This window comes from Wickerhamomyces anomalus, assembly GCF_001661255.1.
Source record: "Wickerhamomyces anomalus NRRL Y-366-8 unplaced genomic scaffold WICANscaffold_3, whole genome shotgun sequence".
NCBI classification, from domain to species: domain Eukaryota; kingdom Fungi; phylum Ascomycota; class Saccharomycetes; order Phaffomycetales; family Wickerhamomycetaceae; genus Hansenula; species Hansenula anomala.
The window spans coordinates 557,792-581,827 of NW_017567112.1; the positions used below are offsets into that span (position 1 = coordinate 557,792).

General features: G+C 36.3%; 10 protein-coding genes across 10 annotated transcripts; 6 read left to right on the plus strand and 4 right to left on the minus strand.

Moving 5' to 3' along the window:
• The first annotated feature begins 743 nt into the window (after positions 1 to 743).
• On the plus strand, positions 744 to 1,860 carry FIP1 (cleavage polyadenylation factor subunit FIP1). The gene has a single exon (XM_019180430.1). The coding sequence runs from the start codon at positions 751 to 753 to the stop codon at positions 1,711 to 1,713; it is 963 nt and encodes a 320-aa protein (XP_019038982.1). The 5' UTR covers positions 744 to 750; the 3' UTR covers positions 1,714 to 1,860.
• Positions 1,839 to 6,581, minus strand: BUD4 (Bud4p; the record flags this gene model as incomplete). Its single annotated transcript, XM_019184115.1, has 1 exon — positions 1,839 to 6,581. One exon carries the CDS (start codon positions 6,579 to 6,581, stop codon positions 1,839 to 1,841), a length of 4,743 nt encoding a protein of 1,580 aa, XP_019038983.1.
• Positions 6,582 to 8,048: 1,467 nt separating this feature from the next.
• On the plus strand, positions 8,049 to 11,775 carry JSN1 (Jsn1p). Its single transcript, XM_019186310.1, has one exon. The coding sequence runs from the start codon at positions 8,485 to 8,487 to the stop codon at positions 11,638 to 11,640; it is 3,156 nt and encodes a 1,051-aa protein (XP_019038984.1). The 5' UTR covers positions 8,049 to 8,484; the 3' UTR covers positions 11,641 to 11,775.
• A 663-nt stretch (positions 11,776 to 12,438) lies between these two features.
• Positions 12,439 to 14,187, plus strand: GRR1 (SCF ubiquitin ligase complex subunit GRR1; the record flags this gene model as incomplete). Its single annotated transcript, XM_019181822.1, has 1 exon — positions 12,439 to 14,187. The coding sequence occupies one exon, from the start codon at positions 12,439 to 12,441 to the stop codon at positions 14,185 to 14,187; it is 1,749 nt and encodes a 582-aa protein (XP_019038985.1).
• Positions 14,188 to 14,376: 189 nt separating this feature from the next.
• BIR1 (survivin) lies at positions 14,377 to 16,518 on the minus strand (the record flags this gene model as incomplete). Its single annotated transcript, XM_019184718.1, has 1 exon — positions 14,377 to 16,518. The coding sequence occupies one exon, from the start codon at positions 16,516 to 16,518 to the stop codon at positions 14,377 to 14,379; it is 2,142 nt and encodes a 713-aa protein (XP_019038986.1).
• Positions 16,519 to 17,294: 776 nt separating this feature from the next.
• On the plus strand, positions 17,295 to 18,746 carry ERG1 (squalene monooxygenase; the record flags this gene model as incomplete). Its single annotated transcript, XM_019183349.1, has 1 exon — positions 17,295 to 18,746. The coding sequence occupies one exon, from the start codon at positions 17,295 to 17,297 to the stop codon at positions 18,744 to 18,746; it is 1,452 nt and encodes a 483-aa protein (XP_019038987.1).
• Positions 18,747 to 18,902: 156 nt separating this feature from the next.
• CBP4 (Cbp4p) lies at positions 18,903 to 19,628 on the plus strand. Its single transcript, XM_019186311.1, has one exon. The coding sequence runs from the start codon at positions 19,100 to 19,102 to the stop codon at positions 19,535 to 19,537; it is 438 nt and encodes a 145-aa protein (XP_019038988.1). The 5' UTR covers positions 18,903 to 19,099; the 3' UTR covers positions 19,538 to 19,628.
• A 263-nt stretch (positions 19,629 to 19,891) lies between these two features.
• On the minus strand, positions 19,892 to 20,484 carry APS3 (Aps3p; the record flags this gene model as incomplete). Its single annotated transcript, XM_019181802.1, has 4 exons — positions 19,892 to 19,955; positions 20,013 to 20,308; positions 20,365 to 20,411; positions 20,463 to 20,484. 4 exons carry the CDS (start codon positions 20,482 to 20,484, stop codon positions 19,892 to 19,894), a joined length of 429 nt encoding a protein of 142 aa, XP_019038989.1.
• Positions 20,485 to 20,762: 278 nt separating this feature from the next.
• On the plus strand, positions 20,763 to 21,287 carry WICANDRAFT_78418 (uncharacterized protein; the record flags this gene model as incomplete). The annotated part of the gene is made up of 1 exon (XM_019184719.1): positions 20,763 to 21,287. One exon carries the CDS (start codon positions 20,763 to 20,765, stop codon positions 21,285 to 21,287), a length of 525 nt encoding a protein of 174 aa, XP_019038990.1.
• A 162-nt stretch (positions 21,288 to 21,449) lies between these two features.
• WICANDRAFT_16896 (RidA family protein) lies at positions 21,450 to 21,788 on the minus strand (the record flags this gene model as incomplete). The annotated part of the gene is made up of 1 exon (XM_019180716.1): positions 21,450 to 21,788. A coding segment is annotated over one exon (339 nt), but the record flags the coding sequence as incomplete, so codon positions are not given.
• Between the last annotated feature and the right edge of the window lie 2,248 nt (positions 21,789 to 24,036).

The window sequence follows — 24,036 nt, forward strand, 5'->3', positions numbered from 1 at the left end:
GCTAATCTCAATATAATTAATTAAAGACCCAGGACCAAAAAACCATTTCAGAAGCGACGTGAACTTTAATCAATAAATTGTTTAGCTGCATAATAATCTTGTAGATCCTGATCTTGACATTAAACAAGTCACAAGTACTTATCGTAACAAGCTCATAATTGCAAGCGCTCCACCTAGTAGGTTATATACTGCATGCTGGACCGGAGCTTTACATGAGCACAGCGAGGGCGCCAGTGCCTATAGGTTGTTTAAATTAATTATCTTGATGGTATTGAGCCTAGTATACAAATTTAATTAATTAACGTATTCTTTTTTTACTGTATTCAATGCTAAAACAATATACCTTATTAATCGAATTGCAAAATTTTGAATTATAAGGACATTGTTATAGTCTGCCCCAATTTCAAAATTTATAAATTAATTATTTCATATTTTTGAAATTTTCTCAAAAACACATTAAAAGATTAAAAATAAAAATTTCAGCTGAAAAGAAATGATAATTCATAATTTAAAAAATGGTCGACATTATTTTACTTTATTATATTATAGTTCAAGATATTTATAATTTCAGTCACGTGACATTTTTTCAAGTGAAGTGTGTATATCATTTTCGCGAAGTTTTGATAATAATTTTCGATGTTTATAGTATAGCGTAGAACGTAAATATAATCGTGAACATTATTATTACTTTTGACATCAAGCTCACTATCATATCAATTGGTAGATTATAAATAATCACCTGTCACAAAAATGTCTAATGAAATCGATGATGATGATGCCTTCTTGTATGGATCTGAAGACGAAGGGGACGCTCAAGTTTCCAAGAAACAAAAATTAGAATCAACAACTCAAGATCAAAAAGAATCGGCAACAACAGAGAAAGGAGAAAGTAAAGAAGATAGCAACGAGGATGAAGGTGATGATGAAGACGGTGATTCAGATTCAGACTCAGATTCAGATATAGAGTTCATTATAGGATCTGAAGAACCTAAAACAACTACCAACACTTCACAAGAAACTCAAGCTCAACAATCAGGTACATCAGCAGCCCCTTCAACTTCTGGTGTGACAGTTCCTGAAACAATTGATGAAATAACAGATACAACTCAAACTGAAGCTCCAATAGGCGATTCCTCTACTCAAGCTACAACAACAGATGCAACAATTACAAGAATTCCAGGTATAGATATAAACAAAGTTGGTGAATTTGAAGGTAAACCAATCACTTCAATAAATTTACAAGATTTGAAAGAAAAACCATGGAGACAACCAGGTGCTGATGTCTCTGAATATTTCAATTATGGATTTGATGAATTTACATGGACAGCATATTGTTCTAAGCAAGATAAATTAAGATCAGATTTCAATCCTCAAAAAGTCATGATGAGTATGATGCCAATGGGTATGCCTCCTATGATGATGGGTATGCCTGGATTTCAAATGCCTCCAGGTGGCCAAATGCCTCAAATTCCACAAGGTCCTCAGCAACAACAGCAGCAACAGCCACAAGTACCCCCACCTCCTCCACAAGGTCTTCCATCACAACCACAGCAAATGAGTGGTAACGAGAAAACCATGTCTTTGAATCCTAATTTACCAAAAGCTCCAAGAGAAAGAGATCCAAGAGATAGAATGGAGAGAGAAAATTCCTGGGGTCAAAATGATGGTAACAACTATAGAGACCGTGAACGCAGAAATCGTGGGAGAAGGTAAAATTGTATAGTGAAAATGAATATTTGTATAATAGATGATCGAAACATAGGTAATCTTTGGTAATTATTTGTCTTCTACATCTTGAATCATTAAAAATTAATATTCACTAATTAACTGTCCCTATATTACATATTTTGAGTCAACAATTTGACCCATGGTTGATGGAATTTATTCAATTCCACAACTTTTTCCAAATTTTGAATCCATTCATCTTTTAATTCTTTTGTTTCCGCATTGAAATTTATTATTTCACCATTTAAAAATTTCAGTTTAAAACAATCACTCATTAAAATCTCATCTGTAAAGTTTCTTTGACTATTTGTTTTCTTCCCATCATGTATAATATCAACAACCTTCAGCAAATTGATTTGTGCTCTTGGTTTTTTTGAAGTTTCTTGATGTGCAATCAGCTTAGTACCTTCAATTTTGAAGAAACGACGTTTCCACAAATCACAATCACCACCTTCTTGGAATAAATAGCCTTCATAATTTATTTTGGATTGTTCCACCAAATGATCTGCAATCTTGTAACCTATCTTTATTGAAGGTGGTAAAGTTTCCAAAGGCGAAGTTCTTGGTAAAAATAACATATCAACATTCAATTTTCCAACCAGATGAGCAGGTTTCTTGTAAATCTTGTCACTTTGCTTCACAACCTCCCATTCATTGAATAGCTCAACAATATAACTTTGGCATTTACCTGAAACATCATTATCTTGTGCACTGAAACTTATTTTGTTTTTACCAAAACTACCATCATTAGCAAATTTATTGTCCCAATCATCTTTAGTTTTCTTTTGAGTTATGAATTTTTTTTCATACTTGAATTTTTGTTTAAATCCAAGTAAACGACTCAATCTATTTGATTTAATTGGTGTTTTTTCAACAACTTCAACTAATTCTTGATCAGGGGTATGATAGCTAACTTTTAAAGTGAAAAATAAATCCGTAGAGTCCTCTTCAATAGCAACTTCAAATTCTTTGTCAATCTTTTGATTATTGTCTAACGTTGCTTTTGGTGTTGATATCACATGCTTCCCATTATCCAAATATAATTTGAAACTTGCTTTATGATACTTGATTTGATCCAACAATACATCATCCAAAGTGTTGATATGAATATATAATCTACCAAGATCACTTTTTGGCAAATCAACGTTCTCATTAGGAGCAACAGATACTCTTTTGGTAACATGTGGTTCTCTTTTTTTCATCAAAAGCTCACCTGGTTTATATTCATCACTGATAACTCTTGTATTAGCACTTGGTACTCTGGATTTAGGTTTGTTACTTTGTGCATTTAGGTTGGAATCACCAACATTACTCAGAGGTGCTCTCACTCTAGCACTTGGAACTCTATCACCATATTTGGATTTCACCTTTTGTTCTCTTTGTTTAACATAGTTAATATTATCAGCTTCTGGAACCAAAGGCTTAGCTAACTCAACCGGATCAAGCATATCATTGTCTTTATTATTTGTTTGACTTTTGGCAATGATGACCTGTTTAGGCTCTCTTGTAGCATATCCATGTTCTTTGATTTGTAGTGCTTTATCAAACTCTTCATTTAAATCATACAGATTATCCAAATTGGTTGATGATCCAGATATAAACCTTTTGTGTCTTGGTTCTTCTTCTGGTTGTGGTTCAGGTTCTTGTTGGATAACAGGGAGAACAGCCTGATGTTCCTCAGCATCAACAAATTTATCGGCTGGTTCAATCTTAGAATTATTCAAAGAGTTATAACGTGAGTCTTGGTCATATTCTAGCTCAATACTGTGATCCTCATTATTACTAACGATAACTCTACCAACAGCTTCTGATGATTTGACATTAGCAAATTCTCCTTGAACACCATTTTGTGCAATGAAGTTCTTAATTTTACCAGTGTCAATAGATGGAGTACGGCTCTTTTGTTCACCGGTTGCAGCTGGAGGAGGAGTTGGAGTTGGATCATTTGAACCATTTTGCCATATATTTTTAATATCTTGATGGTTTGTAGTATCTTTCAATTTCTTAGCAGCACTCAATTGCTCAGTGTCTTGTTCAAGATCTTTTAAAATATTATTATTATCAAGCTGTTTCTCAACTTCCCATTCTTTAAAAGCATTAGCAAAATCTGATGAGTTTGTAAGTTCTGGCAAAACAATATCGGAAGAATTGGCTAAAACATTGGATGAATCAACAACTGAGACATCTGGTCCTTTCAACGACCTATTGATGAAAGACGAATCATTGTGATCTTTGCTCAAATCATGTAAAAATGAATTTCTTGAACCAACTCTAATGTACGATGGTTTGGAAACAGAAGTTGTAATCAATGAATTGCGTCTGGAAAGGTCAATTGATGAGGAACCAATACTCAAGACAGAATTTCTTTTGCTTGCTTCACCGTCACTGTCACCACTTGAACTTATTCTTCTATTCAACAATTTCAAAACTTTTTCAGGGGGGGAAACTTTTCTTTGTGATACGCTATATTGAGGTTTTGGTGAGCAAGATTTTGGCTGACTATGCCATATTGAAATGTAGTCTGTTGGTGGTGTCTGTAATTCTAAAACATCGTCATCATCTAATGGTTCTTTATCATGAAATAGTGTGCTATTGAATGAAGGCAATTCATGCTTGATGACTGGGATCTCTGGTTTGACGTCTTCCTCTTCTTCCTTGAACTCTTGCTTGAATGATGAAGCCATTTCAGGTTCAGGTTCAGACTCAAACTTGAGAATTTCAGATGAATTTTCACTCAATGACGTTTCAATTTGGTTCAAGCTTACTTCATCAAGCTCACCAGTAGGTATTTCATTATCAACTTCATCATCAACTTGTGTTTCTTGTTTAATATGAATTCCAAATGGTAAAACATTTTTACTATCAGAAGTATCCGAAGTATTGAACAATGGAGTTTCTTTGAATTCATCACTAAATGAGCCGTCAGCTTCATCAGTTTCATTAGTTAGCTTCAAGGGTGGTTGCAAATCCAACATATCAATAGCTGATTCATTATCTTGTGATTCATCTGGTGTGAATGAAGGTGACGGTTCTGCCGTTTGATGATCCAACAATGGCAATGATTCAGAAGGTTCAACTGAATTTCTTGGTGTTTCATAATCATGTTCAGTAACTGACGAAGCATATGACTGAACATCATGGGTATCGATTATCTCAACAACAGGAACAGGGTGTGCTTCCAATGGTGCTTCACTTGGAGCTTCTTCATTACCATCACCATAATCACTAAAACTTGATTGTGGATCTTCTTGTTTAATCTCTGAGCCACTGTCGGTTCTTTTGTGAATAGCGTCTTTCATATTTTTGCCAAATGATGAAATATACGACAACCCATTATTGATTGAATCACTCAGGGACAATTTCTTTTTATGGGTTTTGACGGGGGAGTCTGAAGAGGAACCATTTCGTAGAGTTGAAATTGAAGTTGAAGATTGAAATCCATTATTAGTATTTGCACTATTTTCACTCAGCATTCTCATTATTGATTGTTCAGCAGTATCAACAGGTTCATCATTATCCTCAGATTCATTGTCATAAATTTCCGTAGCTGATGCAAAAGATTCTGTATCATTATTTGTGAAAGCGGATTGCAAGCTTAGAAGATCATCAGTTGAGCGGTTCAACGAAGCAACATCAACATTTTTCATTCCATCTTCCAAAACTATTGGGGCAGAAGTGTTTTGAACCACAATTGTTTGCAATTCTCTTTCCTCATCTCTTAAAGAGTTGTTTGAACCCCTTCTTTTCAATTGTGGAGCTAAGCTCAAATCATTTGATTCTTTATCATTATTGCGCAAGTCAACTTCAAACAAATCAGCAGCATCTCTTAATGATTGTTCACGTTCAATTTCCTCTTTACTCTTGATATTATAAATCAAATCTTCTTCTTTCTTAGTCAATGACCTTTGAGGACTGCTTGAACCTTTAGTCATTTCATCATTTTGGACTCTTTCAGAGACCTCGTTAGAGCCAAGGACCAAATCCAAACGTTTTTCCAAAGTTAATGAGCTTTTATCCTTTTGAAGTTCTTCATGTGTTAATTCATCTTCAAATGAGCCATCAACGGAACCGATCGAAGTTTCTTTAGTTGGTGATGAGATTGAGCTGCTAATGGTATGTTTTGGTGGTAATGGAGGTAATGCGTGTAATGAAGGTTTGACATTAGCATTCCAGTTGGACTCAAATGGGTTGGTGTCTTTCCGATCTTCATCAAAAGATTCATCCGAATGTTCAGGCGTTAACTCATCATATTCCATTATCTTTGGTGGTGAATTTTCAAAACAGACCGATTTTTTGGATGGTGAATTATCTCTTGTGGAGGGGCCTCCCAGAGATTTGTTACTGTGAGAATTTGGTAACTTGTTTGAAAATGTTCTGCATATGGATGATGATGATAGTTGCCTTGGTCCACTTAGTCTAGATAATGAGGAAGTTCTGTTCACTTTAGTATTGAACTCTAATTCATCAAATGATGGTGCTCTTGGAATATCTTGCATAACATTTTCTTTCAATGGAGTCTTTAAATTTGGTAATTCACCAAGAAGATTATTCAAACTTTGATGGTTTTCTTGCTGTTGCTGTTTCCAGTTCAATGGTTTTATGGGACTTGGATCATTAGAAGCTTCACTGTTAAAAGAATTAGAATTGGTATTGGATGTGTTTAAAAAGCTGTTCTCATTGTGAAATGAGGTTGATGATATATTCTTGTCAATGGCATGGAGCAAATCGTCAACTGAATGGTTTTGATACTCTTTTTTAATCATAGGTTGGCTCTCATCTATACTTTCATCATCTGAATCCATAAATTCTTTTTTTATTGGAGTTGAGTAACGATTGAGGTCCATACTGATGGACATCTTGTCAATTTGTTCTGTTGGTCAATGAAGGTAAACAAATAGCTGAAGCGCGTTTACCCAGTATCTCTTTCTCAAAGGGAATAGTTATAGAAGGTCAATAAGGGTATGAATGAATTTGGCAATGGTTGTTCAGAACGAGTGTAGGTTGTTTTTGAGGTTTGGGCTTAATTTGTTTGACTTGTATTTCATGTTGATGTTTTTTTTTACGGGAGACCAGAAAACTTGGGTTGTTTATTTGTTCCCAATGCGGAAGTATAGTGGTTGCCACGGTGACCATAATTCAATATACATAAGCGTGACTAGTCATGTGATTAAGTCTGTCATACACCAAGTGCCAATAACTGTCTGGTTGTCTTGGTGATTATCGTGTGTACTTATGATTGGCTCTGAAATTTGAAGCATTATTATTACATGTACAGAAAGGTTTTTGAATAGCTACTTAGAGGCTTCAGTTTTCAATACTATACGGCTAAAAAGCACAGTAGCACAGTAATCCAAAGGTTATATGAAGGGAGAAAGCTTGACTGACATTCTCATAAGCTTCTTTGACCATTTGCTCTGCCCCAGCTTCGCCCTTTTTGAAGTTGAAACATTTCAGGGCAGAAAACATAGTACCTGAAAACACCAAAATTCTCTCAATATGTTTTTGCAAGGAGTGTACTATAACCGTGCTCAGTCAGAGCCCACTCAGTGGCCATGACTCTTTATGAAATTAAATATAGAAATTCCTAAACTACTGAACGGAATAAAAGGAGCTGGTAAAAGTTTTCACTGCAAAAACACTCCTTCCAAATCGTCGTGTTGTCTGAAGGGAAGGTATCAAAAACTCCATCTTGAAGTGAATATAATCTATAACGACTACCAAGCATAAACAAAATTGCTCAAATATAGCTCAGGTTCCACTTCCAATGTTCACTGTTTTCATCGAAGTAATTTGAAATTTACGCGTCATCGAAGTGCGAAGTTTCAGTGTACATCAAAGTCCAGCGTATGAGAAATCGCACAAGTTCACATAAATAATCCCTTAGAGGAGTTCGCCCCAATAATGATGGGTCCTCAATCTACTTCATAAATGGTTTTAAATCAAAGGTTCATCCAGTACTGTCTAGCATTTTAAAAGTTTGTTTGTCGGTTTGAAGCCCTGTCATATTTTTTTCTCGCGTTGTGTAGCTTCTCCTTTTTTTTCTTCGAAACGCTGTCGAAGCTGATCCAGAGAACACATCGTTAAACAGAATTATTCGATAAATACTCGTTGATTTCACCAGACACAATCCTCAACACCAAAAGGGCGCCTCATCAGTGATAAATACAGACAGCACACACACAACGGACTGCCCACTCCTCGTCTTTAATAACTAATATCATCGCAAGTGCTTTTTTTTATCCACGGAACTCATCCCAACGGTTATATAGCAAAGTGAATTAGCACGTCAAAGCAAAAATCAATTCAAAACAGTTTGAACATCCTTAATAAGATTAACTTCAGGTAAGTAACATCTTCCATGAGATGGGAGTGCCGCTGTCTTGATGTCAATAAAAAGCTACCAACACGATTCTGGTTTTGCTGCTCAAAGCGCTAGTTCTAGAACTACAGCTTTTTTTTAGGCGGAGACAAACCTTTTCCAATAGTTCTTGGGGTAATGTTGACAACCAGGCTTCTCAGAGTTCATGTATTCAAAAAAGAGAACTATATACTAACCATTTATAGCTTACCACGGAATCATTTTATTGCTCGTGAGATTCACAAATTTCAGCCTGCTTATAGTTTTCTAACTTGTGTGTCCAAAAGGGGTTTTAGTGCAAAAAAAAATCAAGAGAGAAGTTTTAGGTTGAAGTCTGGCAAAATTAATGGCCAATTCATCCAGCTGTCACTAGTCTATCATCAACTTCAATATCATACTGCATGAACAACAACAACCAGGACGCTGCGTCCTTTCTATCGGTTCCAAGTGATGGGTTAGAACAGCCCTTTCCCTCGCTATCACCCCAACGTTCAAGCTCTCCAAACTCGATTATGAGTGAACAGTCTAACGCTCAATCATTACAACAAAGCAATTCAAGTACCAGTAACTTGGGAAGTTTCAGAACTCGTACAAGAGCGGGTACACTTCCCTCAAGATTCAACTCAAACACTTTGGCACCACCTTTGCAATCGGCAACAAATCAACCACCACCAAGCTCTTCAATATCTCCATCCTTTAATGCATACGATCCAACCACATTGGGTTTAGAGACACTATCTATCTCAGGATCATCACCAACTATCAACAATGGGTTTGTAAATTCAAGCAATGCAACTGCTCAAGCTACTGGTCGTCCAAGATTACGTTCTGGTTCATTGCTTGGATTATCTGAATCAAACTCCATATGGAGTAATGATCAACCAACATCAACTCAAGGCTTGCAAGGTCAGACGACTTCATCGTTAGCTTCTGTCAATTTCATGTCTGATACAAATTCTCCTATTAGAGAGTTTCCAACAACAACAACCTCTTCACGGCTATCAGTTTCCCCAACAAAGACACAATTTCAATCACAAATGTTGGATGATAATTCAACAAGAGTGGATATAAATCGGGCAAGAGCATATTCAACAAACAATGTTCTTGTGAATGAACCACCTACAAGTTTCTACCTTCAAAACTTTGTGACTTTAGAGGAGGAAAAATTGATGCAACAACCACCTCCACAACAACAACAGTTACATCAACAACAGCACTATGGTAATGACTTCACACCAAGACCAAGAGCTCAAACTTTCCAAAATGGTGTTGACTCTCCGTTACCAATCCAATACAACTTTACCCCAAATAGAATTGTGGAGACTCCAGAATATGACGATGGTCAACAACTTCCTCATCCTCCTGTTCAGCACTCTTTTTTGAAAGATCAACCTCTACTACTCGATGATATTGATCCTAGATGCTTAAACTGGACCTCAACTTACCAAGATCCATCATTGGGTCCAACAAATACCCTGTTCTTATCAAATTTACCACCACAGGCTGTTTCCCCATTGTCTCTAGCCAATTTATTGATAAAGTTCGGGAAATTATCAAGTGTTCGTATTTTAAAAGGCAATGAAAATGCCATTGTGGAGTTTGACACTATTGATTCTGCAATGCAAGCCAAAGCGCAACTGAACCATCAAGAATTGATGCCAGGCTTTGCATGTTTGATTGGTTTCGCTAAACTGTTATCATCACAACAGCAACAACAACCTTCTTTGGTTATAAATGATGAAGTTCAAACAATTGGCGGAAGTCAACCTCAACAACAAGATTTTTCACAACAGCAACAGTTTCCACCACAAATACATGTCCAACATGATGAATCCTTATACACACCACCAGTCACCATCAGCGAAGAACCTCTTAAATTGACCGAAATGTTGAATGAAATTTTTAATGCAGTTAAGAAATTAGGAGTTAAGTCAACTTCTGGTACAGTTGAAAGTATTGTTAAAAATTCATTAACATACAAAGGGTTTGATAATGATTTTGGTCCACTACCTGAGCCCTTACCAGTAAGAGAGTATGACGCACCAAAACTCAGAGAAACCAGAAAATTAATTGATGCCAATTCATTGTCTCAATTTGATATCGAAGAGTTATCAGTTGCTATGTTGGACGAATTACCAGAATTGGCTAGTGATTATTTGGGTAACACCATTGTACAAAAATTATTTGAATACTCGTCAGAATCAATCAAGTACATTATGTTGAAGGAAGTTTCACCATTTTTAGCGCAAATGGGTATTCATAAGAATGGTACTTGGTCTGCTCAAAAAATGATTTCAGTTGCTGATACACCAATTCAAAAAGTTGCTGTTGCTAAAAGCTTGAAACCGTATTGTGTTCCATTATTCAATGATCAATTTGGTAATTATGTTATTCAATGCTCTTTGAAATTTGGTTCTCCTTGGAATGATTTCATTTTTGAAGTGATTTTAGCTAAATTTTGGGATATTGCTCAAAATAGATTTGGTGCAAGAGCTGTTAGAGCATGTTTGGAAAGTCATGAAGCATCTGTTGAACAAACTGCTTTGATATCTGCAGCCATCATTTTACATGCTGAACATTTGGCCATCAATCAAAATGCTGCGTTGTTGATAACTTGGTTTTTGGATACTTGCACTTTACCAAACAGACATATTCTATTAGCCCCAAGATTGGTTCCACATTTGGCTCAGTTATGTACTCACAAATTGGCAAGCTTGACTGTTTTGAAGATTTTGAATCATCGTGGTGAAAATGAAGCTAAAAATATGATTTTGGGTGCTATTTTCGGTCCAGTTGCGACATCTGAAAATGGTGATGTTGATTCCCCAAGACCTCCTGAAGTTTTAGAGCAAATTTTACATGATAATGCTCACGGTGCTACCTTTATTTTCAAAGTCATTTCCAATCCTTTATTGGAGCCAGAAGTTCGCCAACATGTTGTTTCTCAGGTACGCAGAGTATTGTTAGAATTGAATGTCAGCTCTTATCAAGGTTATAAAAGACTGATGGATGAAGTTGGGTTATCAAATAGGGGTGATGGTAATAGACACAATAGAACTCTTTCAAATGGAGGCGGCTCGAATGGTCGAAAAGGGAGACAGAATAAAACATCGCCACAAGGACCATATAACAATAGACGCTCAACTCCAAATGGTTACAGAACTCAACCACCTCCTTCATTGATTTCACCACCACAACCACCTTCTTTTATACAAAATCAAGGCTATTATGATGACCAACAATCATTGATAAATGAATTTCAAACGCAGCAGCAGTTTTATCAACCATACTCAGCACCACAACAACAATCACAACCGCATCCAATGCAAAGCAACATGGGGTCTTATTTTACAGGTGAAAACCTTGGTTCATTTGATAATTCAAATCCATTTCCCAATAACATGAGACCTCAACAGCCTCAACAGCAAGGTCCAATTTTTGATGATCCATTCATGATCAATCAAATCAACTCTATTACAAAACCGGCCTATGAAAATGATAGATCTATATACCAACAACAGCAACCACAATATGGGTTTGGTACTGCTCAATATTAGAGAGTCCTTCCCAGTTATTAATGTCTCATTCATGTACAATACATCAACCAATCCAAAAAAACAAAGCACATAGGATTGTTATGACAGAAAAAAATTCTTATATCACAAAATAAATATTTATAATAAATAATACCCAGTTTTCTTTACAATATTTAGTCGAAAAGACCATGAAATACTTTTAAATCGTATAAGACTTGAATTACGTTGTAGAAATTGAGAACCGAGGAAAATGGTCGGAATTGTAATTTCCTTTTGTTTCGCGATTTTTTTGTTTTTGTAAAAACTTGGAGCTCATGATGAGATTAGACAGGTGAACATGATCAAGAATTAGCATCGTCAAATTTAGAACAGCTGAAAGCACAACAAAAGACACTCATTGTGCTCGTGCAGAACAGAAGTAGGGGGTTCTAGGATTGAATTTTTATTACACTTATTTCAACTGAGTTTGTGGCCACATTTGAGAATTTTGGCTTTGAGATTAGATTGTTCAAAATTTTGAGTTGATTAGGCTTTTTGTGTGGTTTGTTTGTTAAGTTTTCATTTATTAGCAAATTCAATTCAAGTATATTCAACAACCGTTTATCTTTTAATTAAGGTCTTTTTGTCCTGTTCCCTTATTCTATCCTCAAAGGGTACTCAAAATTGCCATCAAGCATTTATCAACAAAAAATGGATAGTGACAGAGAAAATTCGCCAGCGTCATCTTCAGTATCTTCTCTTTCAAGAAGGGTGATTGGAATGGAAAATCCAAGAGTGACGAGGCGTCAACTTATTTCAACTGATATGGATGATTACAATATGGAGTCTGATACTTCCGAGTTCACAATACGGGATTATAATGAATCAAAACATGAAAGAATCCAACAAGAACACGGCTTTGAAGACACTAGCTCAATTCACAAAATACCTCCAGAAGTGTTGTTATTGATATTTTCAAACATTTCTCATAAACCTGATTTGGTGCCGCTCTTGCTTGTGTGTCGAAGATGGGCTAATTTGATTGTTGAACTGATTTGGTTTAGACCGTCCTTAATGGACAAGGGTGCTCTGGATGGCATCTCTAAAGTTATGAAAATGAATAGACAAGAAACCCATTGGGATTATCGACTATTTATACGTCGTTTAAACCTTTCTTTTATCTATGATAAAGTGAATGACAATTTTTTGAATTTGTTTTCCGGATCGACGAATTTAGAAAGGTTAACGTTGGTGAATTGTTCCAAGCTTACCCATGAACCAATAGTTGATATATTACAAGGCTGTGAAAAGTTACAATCAATTGATATGACAGGGGTAAGAGATATAACCGATGAAATCTTTGCTGCCTTAGCTGATAACTGCCCAAGATTACAAGGCCTTTATGCTCCAGGCTGCCCCAAAGTTACCAATCCAGTTTTACTTAAAATAATTGATAGCTGCAGAATGCTTAAAAGAGTCAAGATATCAGACTGTGAGAACTTATCGGATGATTCAGTATTAGAACTGACTATGAAATGTAAATTTTTGATTGAGGTTGATGTTCATAATTGTCCAAATATAACGGATTTTGCTTTGCAAAGATTATTCAATGAATTGGAACAGTTGAGAGAATTCAGAATTTCACATAATCCAAATGTTTCAGATGCTTTATTTAGAAGCATGGCAGAAGATACTTATATGGAACGTCTAAGAATTATTGATTTTACAGGTTGTTTAAGAATAACAGACAGAACCGTGGAAAAGATTGTTCAATGTGCACCACGCTTAAGAAACGTTGTTTTATCCAAATGTCTGAATGTGACAGACACATCATTAAGAGCATTGGCAACGTTAGGAAAAAGTTTACACTACATCCATTTGGGACATTGCAGCAGCATAACAGATTATGGGGTTTCAACATTAATTAAAAACTGTCATCGTTTACAGTATATTGATTTAGCTTGCTGTGCGCAATTGACTAATATCAGTCTGGTTGAATTATCACTGCTTCCAAGACTAAGAAGAATAGGTTTAGTGAAGTGTGCAAATATTAACGATGCCGGAATTTTAGCGTTGATTCAACGTCGTGGTTACGATGATACTTTAGAAAGAGTACATTTATCGTATTGTACCAATATTGGTCTTTATCCTATCTATCAGCTCTTACAATCATGTCCAAAATTGACACATTTATCATTGACTGGTATTTCAGCTTTTTTGAGACAAGATATCACCCAATTTTGTCGTTCCCCACCAGCTGATTTTACTGACCATCAAAAGGGTTTATTTTGTGTGTTTTCAGGACAAGGTGTCAAACTTTTAAGAGATTACATGACAAGATTATTCCTTGCTCCAAATAATATGATTATTCCAAACGGATTATCAGCTTTAGGACAAGATGGGATACAAGGGGCTGCACAAACACATTTACAACACTTTCAAAGACTAAATGAGTTTTTTAGACAAGCCATTCCAAACAGACAAGCAATTGATCGTATCCCTGACACTGAAACCATCAACGAGGTTGAAGTTCCTCAAGCGAATCCAATTGTTCAGGATGAAGATGAGATCATGTATGAATCTGAATAATGTTATTAATGTTGTTAATGTGTATTTGTTTGTCGTATCTCTGTGTTATGAAGTTGATTAGTTATTAGTACAGCAAGTTTGAGTTATGATAATGTCGATTTTGCACTACGTTTATTTTTTTGGTTTACTTTATAACAAAATCATTTCGTATAATAGTACTTATTATTTATAATGCATATCTGCTCTACTTTAATCTGAAGATAATCTTTTCAACTTTTGTAAAGCTCGATCACATTCTTCATCAAATTGCTCAAGCATTCTCCCACATGTTTCCTCAATATGTTTCTTACCTTGTTGAGCTGAATATAATATCCATTCGCTTATTGTCATCTCTAATTCATTTTCCGGCATCTCGTTGATAAAATATGAAATACGACCATCAACATCATCATTTAAATCATAATCAAGATCCTTCAACTCTTCCAAATAATTTCTAGCAGTATCCAAAGGCTCTAGTTTTTCAAAAAGTTTATTCGTATCTGTGGGCATCCAGTAATCCGTTTCAGCGTTTTCCACTCTGAGATAGTTTGAACTTGAACTTTCTAATTCTGGTGAAGGGTCAGCGTCTGGAAGAATGGTATTACTGTCCTTTTCTGGTGAAAATTGCTTTAGTGCATCTAATGGTAGTTGAATATGATGATCAGTTGACTCTTCGATAGGAGTGTCATTTGGACCTATGATTTGGTTAGAGTCTTCAATATGATCTGAGCCCTTATAATCGGCATCAAGAAATGGGCTTTGGCTCCTATGAAGCTGTGGACTCTTGAAGAACCTTGAAATTGACTGTAGGATACTCTTATTTCCCGACTTTTCTGAGCTTTGTTCCTCTAAAGAAGGCTGCTTCGTTAGGTCAGTTTTCTCATTTATATGTATCATTTCCCCGGAGCACAAATCTTTGGATGGTTTAGAATCAGTTGACTGTTGGCCCAAAGCATTTGAGTGTACTGGTTCCTGTTCAGCACTTTGTGAAGACCTCGAAGGGGAATGTGTATCTCTTGGTTCTTCTTTGGAGATTGGCACCTCTCGAGATGATTTCCAGGATTGATCTTTCTCACTTGTTGATGACTCTTGTCCAATATTCTCTTTACTATTACTTATCAGTATTATTGAATTTTCCTCGTCAGATTCCGGATAAACAACCACATTTTGTTTTTTTGGTGAAGCTTTTGAAATGTTTGTGATGTCACTTAATGGGGGTTTAGAAGAGGACCTTAGAGGCGAGCTGGCTTTTTCTCCTATAGTACGGGAACTTTCAGATTTTTTGGTGGTCTCTCCCTTCGAGATTGTTTTGGTTGGAGATTCAGTGAGCAGCTTTGTGACAGGTGGAATTTCGAGTTTTTTTGTGTTGGAGAACATGTCATTATCAAAAGAACTATCCAAAATTTTGGATTTTTTTGATGGCGAAGCTGAAGATTTTGGTTGTGAACTTTTTTTCAAGGAAATTGTTCTGGATATTTTGTGCTTCGATCCTTCAATATAGTCATCATCATCTAATTCTTCATCATTTGCAGTAATACCAAAGCTTTCATCATTAGCATCATCATTCTCCTGAGACTCTTCTGAGCTTAAGTCTCGCAGAATCTTGCGTTCTCTTTTTGGTCTTATCGAATGATCACCAGATTTTATAGAAATACTGTCTTGAACCTTTTCTTCCACTGACAGCTCTTCATGCGCAACCATCGAACTAGATCGTTTGAAGGACGCCCTGGATATATCGCCTTTTTCCAAACAATTTAGAAAGTAGCAATCTTTTGATCGCTTTTGATGCTCAAATAAAGGATCATCATCAAACTCCCAGCCTTCTAAGGAAACACCACAATAAACACATATAGCCAAGTCATCACCAGAATCCAGAGGTGAATAATAAAACCCAGCGTTGACCATATTCTCTGATACTGGGTTGGATCCACCAACTTTATCATGAGGCCAGCTCTTACCAAAAGTTTCTTGCCTTATCTGAATGGCCTCCTTACACATTGGATCTTTAAATATTTCGACTTCAGACCAATCAAAATGCGGGTTGCTTGATCTTTCTTTGGAAAGGTGAAGCAGCTTTGAAAATGAACAATCACGACTGGCTTCTAGATGATACGCTGTAGGGTCTTTAACATCTTTCCAATTTGATTGTGTTTTCTTACAGTAAAAACATGTCACTCTATCTTTGAACTTTTTAGTTGGTGTGAAATAGAAACCTGATTTACCCATGAACTCTGCTGAAGGAGTTTTGTAGGGCCATTCTAAAACATCTTTGGATCTGGCTAGTTGTACACCATAAAAGGTCTCAGTGCGTTCATTTGAGCCTTCGTAAACCCTTTTCACTTTTGGAGGCATCTTGATATTATCGGTGAAGCTATTGTTGTTTTGTTCTTCATCATTAAGTCTAACATTCGAATGTAAACAAAATCAGTACGCCAAAAAAATTGTGGATCTGAGATTCGAGGACAACAAAGTCGGATTTAATTAATATTCAAACTTCAAGTTGAAGTTCTTTGATTAAAGCATTGAGGGAACGAAGATGGATGAGAAACGATGGAGGCTGAAGTTGAGTTTAACGATACTCTCAGATGACTTTGCCATGATCTCAGTTTGGTTCAGTGATACAGCTAAAGCCGTTCTTCGTTAAGGGTTGTTCATTTTTGATAGAAATCCTAACAATTTTGCGAACGGTCGACAATTACGTTAACTGTCAAACCACTTGGAAATGAGGCGTGCTATTTGGTTTCGATAGTGCTCAATTGAAAGATACCACGCTCATCTTAGCCAGTCAACTTTCCCACTACAGTCTTTGCAAATGCTTAGAAATGACCAACTTTCAATTCGCCCTCATCTGACACTGAAAAAGATTTCCTCGTTTAGCTTGGAAGATTACATAATCAAAAACCGTTAAAACTTGATCGAACCATCATGCTTAAAGAACGAAGACGCCAAAAGCTCACAGCATATAAAGCTTTGCAAACAGTACCTCTTCTTGGACTCTATTCACTCGTTTTCTTTACCAGCTACAGAGAAACCATCATCAAAGGACCACGATATCTCGCTCGGATCCATTAAACTTTGAAAGATCAAGTCGAATAAAAATTCAAAAGAAAAGAAACAATACTCCAGATATGACTACCAGTACTGAATACGAAGCCATCGTTGTTGGGGCAGGTGCTATTGGGCCAGCTATTGCTGTTGGGCTAGCTAGACAAGGTCGTAAAGTCCTACTCGTTGAGAGAGATTGGAGAGAACCTGATAGAATTGTTGGTGAGTTGATGCAACCAGTTGGTTTGAGAGCTTTGAGATCTCTTGGAATGGTTCAAGCCATCAACAACATTGACGCTACACCAGTGGAAGGATATACAGTGTTTTATGAAGGTCAAAAAGTTCAAATACCTTACCCATTCAAAGCTGATGTTGCACCATATAAACCTTTGAAGAACTGTGTTTTCGATGGTAATGACAAAGTGCTTGATGATTCTACTTTATCTAGAAAAGTGTACGAAGAAGGTGAAAGAGAAATGGGTGTTTCTTTTGAACATGGTAAATACATTTCAAATCTAAGAAACATAGCAAAGAATGAAGGTCTGATTACACCATTAGAAGCCACTGTCACTGGTATCATACAAGATCAAACTGGTGTTCACGGTGTTAAAGTCAACTTACCAAACAATGAAAAGAGAGAATATAGAGCTGCTCTTACTGTTGTTTGTGATGGTATCTTTTCTAAGTATAGAAAGACTCTAGGGGAATCACATGTACCAACCGTTAATTCAGGTTTCATTGCCTTGAAATTAAAAGATGCTGATGTTCCAGTAAAATACACTGGTCATGTTATCTTAGGTGGCTCATTCTCACCTGTGCTTGTTTACCAAATCACACCAACAGATACTAGAATGTTGTGCGCATATAATGGACCAAAACCACCAAAAGATATTAAAGGTTATTTACAAAATGAAGTCTTACCAAACTTACCAAAAGAATTACATCCATCAGTTAAGGAAGCACTAAAAGACCAAATTAAAACACATCCAAACTCATATTTACCAGCAAGACAAAATGATATTCCAGGTCTTTTAGTCATCGGTGATGCATTGAACATGAGACATCCGTTAACTGGTGGTGGTATGAGTGTTGGTTTAGGTGATACCATCTTAGTCTTGAAACTTTTTGAAAACATCAAAAACCTTGCAGATCGTGAAGCTGTTAATGAGGCACTTTTAGAGTTCCATTACGAAAGAAAACATTTGGATACTGTTGTGAATGTCCTATCTATTGCATTATTCTCGTTATTTTCAGCTGATAGTGCGAACTTGAGAATCCTACAAAAAGGTTGCTTCAGATATTTCCAAAGAGGTGGTGATTGTGTTTCTATCCCAGTTGGATTCTTGAGTGGGTTATTACCAAGACCATACTTGTTGACATGGGTGTTCTTCAAAGTTGCATTCTATTCAATTGCTTGCAATTTCGGTGACAATGGTCTAGTGCTACTACCATGGTCTATCATTCAAATCTTTACAATTTTATTCACTGCTGCTGCTGTGTTCACTCCATACTTGTGGAAAGAATTCTTCAATTGATGTTATTGTTTTTCGTTAATTTTGCTAATAATGCCCTTATATAATTTATTTCGCTTTTGTGTGTGTGCTTCCATGACTTTTAAGATTATAGATAGATACTACAAATTCATGGATAATTTACGACGACTCTGAATATATACTATATACTAATTAATCATTGATTTATATGTCAGGTATGTAGCTAGAGCTAAAGCCTTCCACGCGAGTGCGGTTACCATTTCTGATTACGAAACCGAAGAAAAAAATGAAAACGATTGGCTTTTAGCAAAGATCAGAATACACAAGTTATCGAATTAAGAATCAATTTTGGTATTGAGCCTTCATTTTTAAATTATACTGAAATAATCAAAAAGATGGAAAAACCATTGTGGTATCGTTGGGCTAGAGTTTACGCCGTTGGGTTTGGTATTATCGGTTTCGGGTTCTTATTATATAATAACATTGTTCCAACTGATGAAGAGTTAATCAGCAGATTATCGCCTGAGTTAAGAGCTCAGTATGAGAAGGAAAAAGGATTAAGAAGAAGAGAGCAAGAAGAACTTATCAAAATTGTTAAACAAACTTCAGCATCAAATGACCCGATCTGGAAGACCGGTCCTATCAAGTCACCTTTCGAACATGGCGGTGAGCAATTAGCTGATGTCAAGCAAAGATATGAAAAAGAGATGGCTGAGAAGAAACAAATGGGTGAGATAGAAAGAATAAGAGCTGAATTAGAAGAAGCCCAAAGCAAAACTAAACTTGAAACTGAGGAACAGTTGAAGAAAAGAACTTGGTATAGCTGGAGATGAGCATGATCTCATAGAAATATTTAACGTGAAACGAAGATGCTGGATTAACGGATCGATAAAGAACGGGAACCTTGTACATAATATGATCTGACATTTATTGTATAGTAGCTTGTGAGGTTTTGATTAAATGAAACTTTTTATTATCATGATTTTGGTGTATAATATTACAAAGTAAACTTTCCCATTAGCGACCAGGCCAGCCTAATCTGCTATCTCTAGCTATTGCAGAAAGTGCACTTGTTGCATTACTCAAAGCTGAGCTTGTTGATATGCTGTAATTCTTCTCTTGATTGGCCTCATCGACAGCCTATAAGTACTGTTAGTATCTTGAAAAAAGATCTAAAAAAGCCGTGCTCAACTCACCTTCACTATATTGGATATATTAGTTTCAATAACCAGCCCACCTTGCACTATTTCCCTGATTAATATGTTAATAAGATGTCTTTAACTGAAATTAATTGTCTTTTCAACTTACTCAAGCACTGTCTGAAGCACCTGCCATCCAAAAACTAGGTCCAATTCACAAACATTTTCAAAACACTTGTCCAAACTTTGAACGAATACCTGGATCAAGTCTAATATACCTAGTTCACTTTCTTGATCATCCACTATGAACACAAAGTACAATGTGGCATAATGTCTATATATGACTTTGATATCTTCAATACCCTCCAATAATGGTGGAGGAGTCAAAAATGAGGATTGGTTTGGTTGACGTTGGTTCACTAGCTGATAAACTTGACGTAGTAGAAGCACCTGTGTTTCAATGTCCTAGTAGTGATGAGTTAACATTCATGAGTTGAGTTGTGGAAACATGTTGAACTTACCACTGGTGTATAAAATTTCATCAAACGTGGAAGACAATCATTGTTAACTGAAACTTTGGTTAGTCAACGAAACTTAAATGATGAGGGACTTTACTCACAAATTAAAACTGAGTGTATCATATTGTATCATGAGTTTATAATTGTCAGTAATTTCAATTAAAGTGTTGTGAATCCACCGATGTACACAAAAGCATCGTATTCTCAAGCTTTAAATCAATTTCCGGGCAAATCACATGGATTTCACATGACTTATTTATGGCCGGATATCCCATCAAGGGAAAGGCGACCTGTATACATATAGATCTAGACACAAAATAAAGGACAAACGAGTTTCAATTGTTTACAATACCAATCGATTTTGAACAGAATTTTTACTCGGATAGCATATTTAAAGCGTGATGTCGGTGTTCGTGCCACCAGGTGTCAAATATAGGGACATTCTTGAGGATAAACATCAACTTATTGATGTCCAGATGCTAGTCAACCTTTTCAATTCAGTGGCTCCTAAACTTCAAAGCATATTACAAAATTCCAATGAAGAGTATATAGTGGCCTGGGGAAAGCTTAAGAACGAAATTTCAAGCCAGGATAGTGCTATAGAGTCTGAATCATTGATACTGGGGATCGATATGGTCTACAACAACAGATACCAAGGGTTTCTCAAAAACATTGATAGCTTCAAAGACGTTTCCGAAAAGCTGGCGAAAAGGATTGATTCACACATTCAAACAAACGAAAAAGAGCTCTTGCAATTGATTATGCAGTCGAAGTCTTTGGTACCTTCAATACTAGACCTCTTTAAAGATGTCGATAAACTTGAAGAAGATATTATTCACATGTTTGATGAACTATCTGACTTCTTGAATGAAATATCTTCTCACTACAAGGCATTATCAAACTTCAGAGCTAAATGCACGAACTAGCTATGTGGAGTGAGTGTTTTTTTGGTTTTGTTATTTTGCTCTGTCTATGTGTCATTTTAGGAGGTTTACTGGTTATGAAGGTTCTACAAAGGTTGGTTAAAGGTCTAGTTTTTTATAAGTGTGTACTTGTTGGTTTTATCTATGAAATATGTCTATTCATAATTTAGATTTGATTTCCTTGTACTCAGCAACACATTCTAATTCGACCTTAATTTCAGGGTTTGGGAAACCAACAACAATGCAACTTCTGGATGGTTTGGTAGTGAAATATTTGGCATAAACTTCATTGACCTTAGCAGCATCTGCTGGGTGTGCAACGAACAAAAGAACTTTCAGCACCCTATCAAGTGATGAGCCTGAAGCTTTCAACACACCCTCGAGGTTTTTAATGGCAATCTCAGTTTGTAGTTTAACATCAGTTGGAATTTTTCCAGCAGCATCTGTACCTACTGAACCCGAACAAAAGACATGCCCGTTGCTTTTATAAGCTGGAGAAAGGAAAGTGGTTCCTTTTCTGTTGACCTTTTCCCAGGAGACTTGTTCAGGCATCTTGACTTTTACCTTTTCACTGATACCTCAAAATCTTTTGCAAAGAAGTTAAAAGACCCTGGCTTTATAAGTTTTTTCGACAGCACTTCTTTTTCGGGGAACCTTCCAGATTAAGCCGACAAGAGCTGATAAGAGTGGTTCAGACGTTCAAGCCTTCTTGTTAGCTAAGAACTTGAAAGTTACCATGATTTTCCAATACTTTACTACTTACCCTAGGGGAGATTCTTTTCACTCGCCAACTATTCCATCTTGTAAGGTGGAGTTTCTAAAGTACACGAAAACTCGAAAATACTCGTGACTTTCACGTGCCCAACGCGCTTGCTTTTAAAAATTGTACTGATCACAAAAATATTAAAAGAACATGATGAGATCAAATTTCCTAAGATTACAGAAAGCACACAACAAGTTATGACCAATGTCTGATAGAAAGCGGGACGCTAACCAGGTGGTATCGCCAAAGAAGAATACTTCTGAGAAGAAGAGAAAAGATGACATGCAGAAAGAGAATGATTTTTCATGTGCAAGACCAAAGACAAAATACATATTCGCCCCATCGAACAAGTTGAGTTCATCTACACCATTAAAGCAAATAAAACATGATCCAAACGTACCCAAGAAAGAATCAATATCACCAGCAGTCAAACCACCCAGGGAGATCGTACGAAGTGATAATCATAGTTCAGATGATCATGTATTTTGGGCTCCTACGCCTAAACAAAATAAGCAAGTTCCGCAACAACAAACTGCAACCACATCAAATGAAAAGAGAAGAAACCCACCATCATCACCACTCACAGATGAACTAAGGCTTGATCTAGTGGAGGGCTTGTCTAGTAAATACCAATCAATCGTGTATGATAATTTTGCTTCTCAAAGATCCCCGACTGCCTTAAAAGTCAAACCAAGAAAGAGTCAAAGTTTTCCTACCCATAATCTCATCAAGAAACCAAACTCAGAGAAGTCCAAGCTCATACTCAGTAGATCGTTTACAAATTCACCAAGTACACCGTTTAATGATAGCACAAGGAGAAGAGATATAACAAGCCTCATATCTGCAGTTGAAAGTGGGTTCCAACCTGACCCCAATGATTTTGAGTTGACAGATACTACGAAGAAATCTATACTGAAGGATATTGATATAACAACAGCTTCCCCTGGAGTCGTCAAAGCTGAGCCAAAGAAAACTTCAACCCCTGGATTTGATTTCTCAAGTGACTTTTTTAGTGATGATTTCAGTGATGATTTTATGAATGATTTAGACAAAGCCATAGAAAAAAAGTCCCAAACACAACCCAAAGTTGAAGAAAATAATATGTTGGTTAAATCAGATCTTGAGTATGCTATGAAAGAAGGTAACGACGGTAGAAATTTTGATGTTGATGCTGTTGCAGAAAAGCTTAGTCAAAACCATATAATAGAGGATCCAATACCAAGTGATGAGTTTGATGATATGGACGACGAAGAGTTTGGTCAAATGTTGGATAAAAAGCTTACGCAACCCCCTGCACCATTGTCGATCTCGAATCACACACCTAAGCTTACAACTCAAGAAGAGAGAATCAAAAAGGTTGATTTCGAAGGCTTGAAAATTTTCAAGAAAGACATTGACGAAACAGATTTGAGGCAAGAAAGCTTCAAAAAGTCAACTGAAAACCTGGCTAAATGCGCTGTTCAAAGAGATGGTGTTAAAAGATTACAACTTGTAAATGTCTTGACAACATTCTACACTCAAATGAGTAAAAAAAAGCAACAAAAGATTTTGACAGGTATTGATGCCGATGGAACGACATTTAAAGTTGTCGTAAGAGATCCGTGGGTTAACCTTGACTTTGAGCCCAACGATGTGATTCATATAGTGGGAAAAAACTTTAAAGTTGTTGACAGAGAAAGTGACAACTTGCTTATATGGAACCCAGATCTTCTTTTATCAGCAACATTGATTGGTGATACAATCAATTGCAACAGACGGTCTGTTTTGAAAACAAAACTGGACTTTAGAGGTGATACAAGTGTTGCATTGATTGTTGGTGAAATTGTTCATAGGTTGTTTCAAGCATCTTTGCGTGAAAATCAATGTTCAATGGAGTTCTTACAAGACGAGCTTAAAGAACACTTAGATGACCAAATTCTTTCAATCTTGGTGATTAACGAGACAAAAGAAAGTATAAAGGAAGAAGTTTTCAAGCATATACCTTATATC

What these genes read in the sequence shown, in the direction of transcription:
- FIP1 (XM_019180430.1), top strand. Translation starts at nt 751, where the DNA reads ATGTCTAATGAAATCGATGATGATGATGCCTTCTTGTATGGATCTGAA.
- JSN1 (XM_019186310.1), top strand. Translation starts at nt 8,485, where the DNA reads ATGAACAACAACAACCAGGACGCTGCGTCCTTTCTATCGGTTCCAAGT.
- CBP4 (XM_019186311.1), top strand. Translation starts at nt 19,100, where the DNA reads ATGGAAAAACCATTGTGGTATCGTTGGGCTAGAGTTTACGCCGTTGGG.